General features: G+C 44.3%; 1 protein-coding gene across 1 annotated transcript in view; it reads left to right on the forward strand.

The window, feature by feature from the left end:
- The window catches only part of rasgrf2a (Ras protein-specific guanine nucleotide-releasing factor 2a), a gene marked incomplete at both ends in the record, with an annotated part of 115,077 nt that overhangs the window by 32,110 nt on the left and 70,467 nt on the right, over positions 1–12,500 (forward strand). Inside the window, one exon of the mRNA XM_084325207.1 lies at positions 12,023–12,129. Coding sequence (XP_084181333.1) covers positions 12,023–12,129 — 107 coding nt within the window. The remainder of the gene's footprint in view (positions 1–12,022; positions 12,130–12,500) is intronic.

The raw sequence follows: 12,500 nt of genomic DNA on the forward strand, positions 1-12,500 counted from the left end.
TGGCAGTATTAGGGGGTGGGAAAGCCGGTGGGTGGGGATCGGACGTTGTGGACAGCGACTCCTACAGGTCGGTTGGTGCGCCTGCGCAGTAGAATCAGGAAGTATCGGGGGCAGCGTGAGCCTCCCACGCAGACCCTCGCCACTGAGAGATCGCGCTGTTCAGGTGAAAAGATGCGACAGGCTGCCTCCTCGTGTACCGGAGGGGACACGTGATGCAGCAAGGCTTGGTCCTCACTGCAGCCGACCAGTGGGAGGCATGGTCTAGCAACGTTCGAGACAGGGGAGGGGAGAATTGAAGGGAGAATTGGCGAGGCGAAATTGGGATGGGAGAAAAATGAAAAAATAAGGAGAAAAAGTGGATAAAAAAAACATATGGCTTATTAAAGGAACCTGAATCTGAATCTGACACACACACACACACACACACACACACCTAGAGCCACACCCACACACCCACACACACACACATTTTTTTTTTTAACAAATGTTTTTTATTTTCCCTTTTTTAACTCTTTCAGTGCCACTCACGAGATTTCTCGTGTTTTTTTATAGGTGGTTGCTAGCCACTCACGAGATTTCTCGGAATTATTATTATTATTTTTTTTTTTGCGATCTGAAAAATTATTGCATCACCCGAGCCTACCCGAGTATAGCCGAGGGGCGCCGACGATCACTGTGGAAAAAAGCGCCCCCTGTCGTCTCCCAGATGACATAAGTGATTTTGGAATGGACTCAATGAAAATGAATGGGGAAAAAAATCCGGTACTCCACATTTTCCAGTTCACTGATCCAGCCGGGGTTACCACAGTTCATTCTGGAGCCTCAGATCCCCCCGGATCATAGAGATCTACTGTGTCGCGTTGGATCCATACACTTATCGATTTTTTCGAATGGTGATCAGGAATTGGAATATACCAGTTGGATACCATCTGATGTCAGGTAAGGACTCTGTGTTATCAGTGGTAGGATAATCGGAGTAAGTTTGATGAAGTTATAAGCTGTTTTGTGAAATGTCTTCTTTCGTTTTCATTGTAAAACTCAGAGAGGAAATCAACGAGGCGATTATCCTCGCGCGGCCGTAATGTGCGTGCGTGCACGTATAATATTGATCATCTAGCGTTTATTTGAAAACGATTCATAAAAAGGCCGACGAATATCAACGTTGTGGAATATTCCACTAAAAGACGATTTTCATAGAATGCTCCAGAATGGGCTGTTTTTTATATCAAAACGGGGGCTTTTCTAACTGCTCTGAAACGGCAACGACGCGATAAAAAAACAATCTGCCTTCACAGCACTGTCTGGAAAATAGTCTTTGATAATGCGATGGGCAGATTAGACACATAGCCATAATTTAAAACATAGATTAGGCGATATTAACGTTAACATTGGCGCGGATGGTGGCATTCAAGCGGTAAAATGGAAAACCAGGCATGGCATTTAAAGAGTTAACATAAAACTAGACAAACAATACAGTAATACAGTAAATCTATGATAAATCACAGGACAATGACAGAAATAATAATAACCATAATGACAGTCCAGTAATTAAATCAAAATAAATGTAGATTAAGACATTAAGACATACAAATAATAAATACAATACAATACTATACATGTGCTCTTGCTCACTCTTCCTCGCTCTTTCCTACCCCTTCCCTCCCCCTCCACCCCCCCCCCCCAGGACCCCCTCTTGGACTATACATCCACTATTCCATTTAACATCAGAAATTACAAGTTCATATGCTTCCCTTTATCTTCTCCACCACAGCTAACCAGATTGCTATACTGGCTTCATTAACACCTAAAATTCGTGCAGTAGATATCTCTAGATAAATCACATCGAGATAGGTAAGAACTAGGGCTGTCAGTTTATCGCGTTAATTAGATTAATTAATTACACAGCAAATTATCGCGCTATGAAAATTTACTCAAAATTAATTACAACATTTTCTTTTTCTTTTTTTTTATAATTTTTTTTATCTCATTCATTCCATAAGAACGTAGAATACACATTTACAGACTTTTTTTTATATGGTCCATTTGCATGTTCTTGGTATCTGATTCTAGGGACATCTATGGATCTCAGGGAATGTATTCCCAGTGTCAGAAATACTGTGTCTGTTACTAGGCTTGAGTAAATTGCAGAGGTGTGGACTCGAGTCACATGACTTGGACTCGAGTCAGACTCGAGTCACGAATTTGATGACTTTAGACTCGACTTGACCAAAACAAAAAAGACTTTGACTTGGACTTGGACTTTAAAACCAATGACTTGTGACTTCACTTGGACTTGAGCCTTTTGACTTGAAAAGACTTGATACCTCCCCCCATGCCCAACGATTAAAAATTAACGTTATTAAATGTATATATATATTAATTCATTTTGCGCGAATCCACACTTCATTTCCCAGATCCACTTTGTTTTGAAACAATCCGACCAATCACGTTGCGCGATAGCACGAGCGATCCACAGTCAGGAAGTAACGTTACAGCCGAGTTCACTCATTCAGAACGGCGCATCCAGTTGGAAATGTAAATTGCTACCCAGGATTGTTGCGTTTCGTTATAAAAACTATGCGGTGATAAACAAAAAACAAATCGCAGTATGCAAAACGTGCGGTTCGAGGATCACAGATGGAGATGCAACGTCCAACTTCGTTCGACACTTGAACTAAGAAGCTGCACAAAGATCGGTAAGTGAATGAACAAATGAATGAAAACTTTATTTAACAGATTGCAGAATGGGTACAATACAGTACAGCTCAATATACACAATTGTTAAGGGGCTGTAGACCAGAGAAAGACTTTTGTCTTGTTTACATCAGGGTCCCCCATAGTAAGTAACTTGGCTTGCTAGCTACAGTTAAATCAATGAGCCATCGACAGTGTGCTAACGTTATCATATACTCTCTTTTTTAGACTCTTTTTGTATCACAAACAGTACTGTATTTGTAAATCTGGTATGTCATAAATGTATAGATGTAGCAGTACTGTATCTGTATGTCATGTATGTCATGTTATGATGAATTGAAAATGGGGGACCCTGATGTAAACAAGACCAAAGTCTTTCTCTGGTCTGCATCCCTTTAACAATTGTGTTTATTGAGCTGTACTGTATTGTACCCATTCTGCAATCTGTTAATACAATTTTCTTTCAATCAATCAATCAATCAATCAATCAATCAATCAATCAATCAATCATTACATCCAAGATACACGGCTGCTGTTGTCTTGTCTTATAAAATACATAAACAATCAGCAATGTCTCGCTTGATGAATGGCCAGCAGTAGCCTAATTAATATTAATAAAAGTATTATCATTTTAATAATTGCGAAACGTGTTTAGTCCCTTGTTTGAGCCGAATCTGGGTTGAACATGATTTGTGGAACTCCCTCTGGTGTTGTGGTCGTGGTATTCACTGACCTTTGGGAAGTATTTCGACATGTACATGGGTATCTTAGTGGTGTAGTGTATCTTGTAGACCAGGCCCATTGCAAGTTGCTGTACTCTGTCGTCTACTCTAAGCCATCCTAGGTAGTCAAAGTGGGCAGGGGTGAGGTGGGTTCTAGGAGTAAGGTCAAGCAGTAGTCTGACCAGTTTGTTTTGTGACGTTTGTAATTTAGTTTTTAGCGCTTTTGAGGTGCTTTGGTACCATGAGGTGCAAGCATAGTCGTAGTACCATTGAATAAGTGCTCCTGCCAGAGTCTTAAGGGTATTCTTGTTTACCAGAGAGGAGATCCGGTACAAGAATCTTGTTCGTTGGTTGACTTTTTTTTATTACATTGGTTGCCATTTTGTCACAGGAAAGATTTGCCTCTAGGATGGAACCCAGGTAGGTAATTTCATCTTTCCTTGTGACAATATTGTCACCCACTGTAACAGAGAAGCCGTTGGCCTTGCTGAGTTTGTTATTTGATCCAAGAGAGAGAGAGAACTCACACACGAATTAGGCCCTACCTAATTCTAATACCTAATAAACTACCTAATATACGAAATGCAGAGATGCCTTGTCATTTCAGTACAGATTTTTTATACCCCAAAATTGATAAAGGGTTAAGGTAGACTAGTTAGTTGAACCAAGGTCTGCTATTATGGATCATGTGCCATAGACTCATTAGACTGTATATACAGGGCAGGCAGACGTTAAATAAATGATTGGTCCAAGTGGGAAGACAATATCTTCGTTATTGTTATCCTACCTTTAAAATGGATATGGTGATCCTTTTTTATTTTTTCTCAATATACTCCTGAACTGGTTTTCTCAAGCAGCTCTTGCCCAAATGTATCTAGTTGTAAAACTAACCCTGATTCTGAATATTATTACATTTATAGTAATTAGATTATGTTTTGCCAACAAGTTGATAATGAATTTTTTTGGTGAAACGCGTATTATGACTCGTTTAGGACTCGAAACTCAAAGGTTAGGACTTGGGACTCGACTTGGGACTTGTCACTCTTGACTTGGGACTTGACTCGGGACTTGCCTGTCTTGACTTGGGACTTGACTCGGGACTTGAGTACCAAGACTTGAGACTGACTTGTGACTTGCAAAACAATGACTTGGTCCCACCTCTGGTAAATTGTAATGAACCAAATGAGAATATCAATAATTTTTTTTTATCTTTGACTGTGAATAACACTATGCTCAAATTGACCAGACCTGAAAAATCTAAGCAAATTAATAGATGGAAGATGATTAAACAGAAGGTTTTGTAGATACAGTACTGAATTCTGCCATCCGGACACATGCAATTTGAAATATGATTATAGAATATAGAATATCAGGCATAAAATGGTTATGCGATTAAAATGCGATTAATTAGATTAATTAATTACAAATCCTGTAATTAATTAGATTAATTTTTTTAATCGCCTGACAGCACTAGTAAGAACCCATACCTTCCGGCACATTTTATCCGGTTGAATCCAGCGTGACGCTATCAACTTTTTGGCAGCCGTAAGACCGGACCACTTCCTGTTTGTTTACCCTGTGACCTCAGCACCACTTCCTGTTTGTTTACCCCGTGACCTCAGCACCACTTCCTGTTTGTTTACCCCGTGACCTCAGCACCACTTCCTGTTTGTTTACCCCGTGACTCAGCACCACTTCCTGTTTGTTTACCCTGTGACTCAGCACCACTTCCTGTTTGTTTACCCCGTGACTCAGCACCACTTCCTGTTTGTTTACCCCGTGACCTCAGCACCACTTCCTGTTTGTTTACCCCGTGACCTCAGCACCACTTCCTGTTTGTTTACCCCGTGACCTCAGCACCACTTCCTGTTTGTTTACCCCGTGACCTCAGCACCACTTCCTGTTTGTTTACCCTGTGACCTCAGCAACACTTCCTGTTTGTTTACCCCGTAACCTCAGCAACACTTCCTGTTTGTTTACCCCGTGAACTCAGCACCACTTCCTGTTTGTTGTTTACCCCGTGACGCGGGCAAATACTGCGGCATGATCATGCTGGACCTACAAAAGGCCTTTGACACGGTCAATCACTCCATTCTGATTGACAAGCTAAAAGCAATTGGTTTTGATAGTCTATCAGTGAGCTGGATGCAATCCTACCTGGAGGGGAGGGAACAGATGGTGGAGGTAAACGGTACCCTATCCCCCCCCCTCACAGTGAGCTGTGGTGTTCCACAAGGAAGCATACTAGGTCCGCTACTGTTCCTAATTTATGCAAATGACATGTCGTCAGCTTGTGACTGCAACTTGTTCCTGTTTGCGGACGACTCAGAACAAGTTACAGGTTGAAAAAACCCTCAGCTCAGAACTAGGCAAAATCTGCATATGGCTCGCTGATAACAAACTATCATTACACATGGGCAAAACAGAGTCCATTCTCTTCGGTTCAAATACCAAACTCAGCAAGACCGACGGCTTCTCAGTTACAGTGGGTGACAATATTGTCACAAGGAAAGAAGATATTACCTACCTGGGTTCCATCCTAGAGGCAAATCTTTCCTGTGACAAAATGGCATCCAATGTAATAAAAAAAGTCAACCAACGAACTCGATTCTTGTACCGGATCTCCTCACTGGTAAACAAGAATACCCTGAAGACTCTGGCAGGAGCACTCATTCAAGGGTACTACGACTATGCTTGCACCTCATGGTACCAAAGCACCTCAAAGGCGCTAAAAACAAAATTACAAACATCTCAAAACAAACTGGTCAGACTACTGCTTGACCTTACTCCTAGAACCCACCTCACCCCTGCCCACTTTGACAACCTAGGATGGCTTAGAGTAGACGACAGAGTACAGCAACTTGCAATGGGCCTGGTCTACAAGATACACTACACGACCAAGGTACCCATGTACATGTCAAAATACTTCCCAAAGGTCAGTGAATACCACGATCACAACACCAGAGGGAGCTCCACAAATCATGTTAAACCCAGATTCGGCTCAAACAAGGGACTAAACACGTTTCGCAATTATGCCACATCAATGTGGAACGCCCTACCCAAAGCTGTAAAGGAATGTGAATCACTACCCACTTTCAAAAACACTCTCAAAAAACACCTAAGGGAGACTGCAACTCGAAACTGGCCCCTGTAAATGTCCAAACACAACCCCCTCCAATGTACAGTAAATTACCAAGTATGGTCTTGTCAATAATCCAATGTACAGTTTTGTTTGTACAGTTGTACAGTGTCCCCCACCCACCCCTCCTACCCAACCCCCCCCCCCCCCACTCCTACCCAACCCCCCCCCCCCCCCCCCAACCACCTCCAATGTACAGTCCCCCCCCACCCCCCCCACCCCCACCTACCCAATCCAATGTACAGTTTCTACATCAAATGTATATACTTTTTTTTTTCTGGACTCTTTTTGTATCACAAACAGTACTGTATTTGCAAATCTGGTATGTCATAAATGTATAGATGTAGCAGTACTGTCTATCTGTATGTCATGTATGTCATATATGTTACGATGAATTGAAAATGGGGGACCCTGATGTAAACAAGACGAAAGTCTTTCTCTGGTCTGCATCCCCTTAACAATTGTATGTATTGGGTGGGAGTGGGAAGCGTCTTATTGATCCATGTCTCTAGTGGGAAGTGATAGGAAGATGACCATCCTCAGTGGATGGGGCATAGGGTGGGGATTGGAGAGTGGGTATAGAGGAACTTATAGTAGGACGGGTGGGTTAGGGTTTAGAGTAGAAGGAGGGGGGGCTGTAGCTGGGGTGGTATTTTTATGTGTTCTATGTACTGTTGTCTTATATATGTGTAAGTGTTCCTCCTCTGAACTCCTGGGATTGACCGTCCGGGCCCGCCGGGATCGGCACCTCTGTACTCAGCCTGGCTGCACGGGTATGTTCTCTACGCACTTATACAAGCTCGACCATGGCTAAATTGAATATTTTAATTTGGAACGCAGGAGGGCTTAACGCCCCACACAAGCGTGCCAGTGTCCTTTGGCTATTGAAGAGGAGAAATATTGACCTTGCTCTCCTTAGTGAGACGCATTTAATGGTAGGTGACGTGCCAAGACTGGCAAATCGGCAATATCACGTTATCTCCTCATCCTCAGCCGATGATAAGACGAAAGGAGTAGTCATAGTTACAAGACGTAACCTTGATATCAAAATCTTGGATGTATGGTCGGACACGGAGGGAAGGATTACTATAGCAAAAGTTGAATTCTTGCATAGGAAGATGGCTATAATAGCATTGTATGCTCCTAACACATTTGATTCAGCGTTCTATAATACAATCACGAAGAATATGTTGGAACTTAATGGATACGCTCTCATTGTGGGTGGCGATTTTAATGCGTGCTGGGATGCGGAGATGGATAGGTCCGGGCCCTCTGAAACGAGCGACCAGAAACGGGCCTCTAAGGCCCTCAGGATGTGGGCCAAAGACACGGGGCTCACAGACCTCTGGCGCTTATGCAACCCCACCCTCAGAGATTACTCTCACCTGTCAGCCAGACACAAAAGCTTCTCTCGAATTGACTATGCATTCGCGTCCCCTAATATGTTTGATAGTTTCGATGTCTCATTGGTTCCCTTGGCTCTCTCAGACCACAAGGGGATTTTCCTTACGGCAACCTTTGGCAGGCTCTCCGCAAGAGCTCCCAGATGGCGTTTTAATTCGACCTTGCTAAAGAACGATGACTTCTGTTCTGAGTTCAGGAGTAAACTAGCTGAATTTTTGCAGATCAACGTTGGCACAGTAGAAGACCCTAGGGTCCTGTGGAACGCATTGAAAGGATTCATCAGGGGTCATGTCACACTATTTGCCTCCAATTTGCGAAAATCCCGGTCAAAAAAGCTAGAAGGACTGGAATCATTATATGCGGACCTATACGCATCCTTGCAAACTGACTATAATGAACGACTAAACACACAACGTAAGATAGTCAAAAAAGAAATAAACTCCATACTTAAACAACAGTCTGAGTTTTTGATACATAGGACAAGACAAAATTACTATTTTCACGGCTCCAGACCTAGCCATCTATTGGCAATGAAAATACGCTCAAATGATCATTTCTCAGATATCCCCTCGATTAAGACGAGCCAGGGTGCAGTCACTACTGATTCGAAAAAGATCAATGACACTTTTAAAGAGTTTTACTCACAGTTATATAGCTCAGAGGGTAATCTGGATGACTCTAGATTTGAATCGTTCATTGGCGGGCTTGAGATACCCCACATTTCTGAGGAAGAGGCCAAGGAACTGGGGAGACCGATTACTCTCGTAGAATTGAGGGAGACTATTGTTGAAATGCAGAGGGGTAAGGCGCCAGGCTGGGATGGTATTCCACCCGAAGTGTATTTAGCTTTCTGGGACCAACTGGGTCCATTGATGCTCGATATGATCAATTACGCTATCGAACAAGGGGAGTTCTCAAGAGATGTCAATATGGCGTTGATTTCTTTACTTCTCAAAAAGGACAAAGATCCCAATGATTGTGGTAGCTATAGACCCTTGAGTCTTCTCGGGGCCGATTTAAAGGTGTTTGCCAAGGTGCTGGCCCGTCGCCTGCAGAGATTTATGTCTGTATTGGTACACTGCGATCAAACTGGTTTTATCCCGGGGCGTCTGGCTGCAGATAATCTTAGGAGGCTGTTGCATGTAATCGATAACAGTAAAGACAATACAACTCCATCCACAGTTCTGTCTTTGGATGCCATGAAGGCGTTTGACAGACTTGAGTGGTCATACCTGTGGAAGGTACTTGAGGTCATGGGTCTTGGAAAGAGTTTTATTCATATGATTAAAGTCCTGTATGCCTCGCCGTCTGCGATGATACTGACAGGCAAAAACTGTTCCACACTCTTTCCAGTCTCCAGATCTTCTAGACAGGGTTGCCCTCTGAGCCCGGGACTGTTCGCGCTTTCCCTCGAACCTTTGGCCCAATTTATTAGGCAATCGGAGGACATCGTCCCCATAATGGTCAACAATACTCCACACAAAATTGCTCTCTATGCGGATGACCTGCTGATTTTCATGGACGACCCCTCCCGGTCGGCCACAAAATTATTGAGGATAATCGACGACTTTGGTAAATTGTCAGGTTTTAAGATTAACTGGAACAAATCAGCCTGCCTACCTCTTAATGAACTGGCCAAGGCGGTACGACTACCAGCTGATATCCCCATAGTAGAACATTTTAAATACCTGGGCATAGAGATATTCCCCACGCTGAACCAAACTACTAAGTACAACTTCACGGGTACTTATGATAAAATACGCCAGGATCTAGACAGGTGGTCGTCCCTTCCTAACTCCTTACAAGCCCGGGCTTCCATAATCAAAATGAACATCCTGCCTAGGATAAATTTTATTAGCTCAATGCTCCCCCTGCCCCCTCCAATAGACCACTGGCGCAAGGTACAATCGATGGTATCTAAGTTTGTCTGGAATAACAAACGCCCGAGAATCAAAAGGGCTACTACTCAACGTAGGAAACAAGATGGGGGCCTCGCAATCCCTGATTTTAAACTTTATTTCTGGTCCTTTTCACTGAGACCTCTGATGTGCTGGCTAGACCCTGTAGAGGCTGTATCGTGGCGCTCCTTAGAAGCGGCGGCGGTGTCTCCGCTAAGATTGCAGGATGTAGTGTACTCCACTGTCTCTATTGCGAAATGCCGGCTGAGGTATGGACCGATCATAACTCACGTGATCCAAACGTGGCGTAATGTACAGAGGTCGTGTGGGGTTAAATGCCCTTGGCACCTGGACTCTCCAATTTTTAATAACAAGCAATTACTTGTTGGACACAAGCCGGTTAATATTCCTCAATGGCAAAGGAGGGGAGTGCATACTCTGGAGGATATTTATGATAAGAACGGCCTCCGTGCGTTTCAGGACTTAAGAGAATTTTATGATCTTCCCGGCGAGTCCTTCTTTCTTTACCTTCAACTAAGGTCAGCACTGAGGGCGCATGGCGTACCGTGGGCTCAAGCCTTGCACCCACACCCCTTCCTCAGGCTCATAGTGGACAGGACGACATCCAGAGGGTTTGTCTCCGACTTTTATACGCTCTTAATTCAATCCACGTATAAAAATGTATCATTGGATACAATCTGGCGTGTGGATATCCCGGAGTTGGACCCCGAGTTTGACTGGGATGATGTTTGGGCAAATGTGGCATTATCTTCCCGCAACCCCAATCACCAGCAAATTAATTTTAATTATATTCATAGGACCTATCTTACACCTAGGAAGCTATTTGCTATGGGACTGATAACCGACTCTCGGTGCACTTTGTGCTCTCAAAAGGCCACAGGCACTTATATGCATATGTATTGGGATTGCCCACCAGTGGCCCGCTTCTGGAGGTCAATAACGGACAAACTTTCAGATCTGTGTGGCTTAACTATCCCATTCACAGCTGTTACGCTACTCCTGAACGATATAACGACACTACCCGCGTCCGTACAACTGAAAAGGGTTGTCCTAGCGGGCGTCACAGCAGCGAAGAAGCTAATAGCAATGAGATGGAAGGAGCCTGAGAAGCTTACAATGATTAACTGGTCCCTAACTCTATTGGATGTGATTTATCTTGAGATATCCACAGCCCGGGTGATTGGGGTGGGGCAGGCTGGAATTGACCTGTGGTTCGCAGCAGCTGAGAAGGTAAAGACCGCAGTGTGCGGCTGAGCGGGGTTGGGGTGCGTGTTCGGGTGAGTCCGGCGGTCTCTTGGGAGGGGGAGGAGGAAATGTTTTTGTCTGTCTTGTCCCTTGTCTTGTCATCTTGAGTTTAGCTGGGGATATTATGGGGGGGCAGCTATTTAACTAGTTCTTCACTGTTTGGCCACTTTTACACGGTCTCTGTGAGTCTATGGAACACCTACAGGTTTTTGTTTTTTCATGAAGGTTCATTGCTCTGGTTTCAGGTCGTGTTCCCCCAAAAAATGGTCCTTGTGGTGGATTGGAGATGTACGTTTTATTAATATAGGGTCACACGGCCGGGAAGCGGGACTGAACACTGGGAAAGACCATTTATTAGATAGTACCCCTTGGAATTAATTTAGTAGGTTGAACTCTGGTTTCTTTTCTCTTGTCTGTATAATTGTTAGTCATTATTATTATTGTTTTTGTTTTTTTCTTGTGAAGTTCTATGTATTGTGATTGTGGTTAATGTGTTGTCTTGTTTTGTGAGAATGTCAATAAAAAAATTTGATCAAAAAAAAAAAACAATTGTATGTATTGAGCCGTACTGTATTGTACCCATTCTGCAATCTGTTAAATAAAGTTTTCAATCAATCAATCAATCAGCACCACTTCCTGTTTGTTTACCCCATGACCTCAGCACCACTTCCTGTTTGTTTACCCCGTGACCTCAGCACCACTTCCTGTTTGTTTACCCCGTGACCTCAGCACCACTTCCTGTTTGTTTACCCTGTGACCTCAGCAACACTTCCTGTTTGTTTACCCCGTGACCTCAGCACCACTTCCTGTTTGTTTACCCCGTGACCTCAGCACCACTTCCTGTTTGTTTACCCCGTGACCTCAGCACCACTTCCTGTTTGTTTACCCTGTGACCTCAGCACCACTTCCTGGTCGTCTTCGGTCACGATGGACAGAAGCCCCTGGAGCTGCGGACGGAGGAGGAGACAGACTGCGACGAGTGGGTCGAGTGCATCCAGCAGGCCAGGTGAGGTACTGCAGGCCAGGTGAGGTACTGCAGGCCAGGTGAGGTACTGCAGGCCAGGTGAGGTACTGCAGGCCAGGTGAGGTACTGCAGGCCAGGTGAGGTACTGCAGGCCAGGTGAGGTACTGCAGGCCAGGTGAGGTACTGCAGGCCAGGTGAGGTGCTGCAGGCCAGGTGAGGTACTGCAGGCCAGGTGAGGTACTGCAGGCCAGGTGAGGTACTGCAGGCCAGGTGAGGTACTGCAGGCCAGGTGAGGTACTGCAGGCCAGGTGAGGTACTGCAGGCCAGGTGAGGTACTGCAGGCCAGGTGAGGTACTGCAGGCCAGGTGAGGTACTGCAGGCCAGGGGAGGTACTGCAGGCCAGGTGAGGTACT

This window comes from Notolepis coatsorum, assembly GCF_963971535.1.
Source record: "Notolepis coatsorum genome assembly, chromosome: 11".
NCBI classification, from domain to species: Eukaryota; Metazoa; Chordata; class Actinopteri; order Aulopiformes; family Paralepididae; genus Notolepis; species Notolepis coatsorum.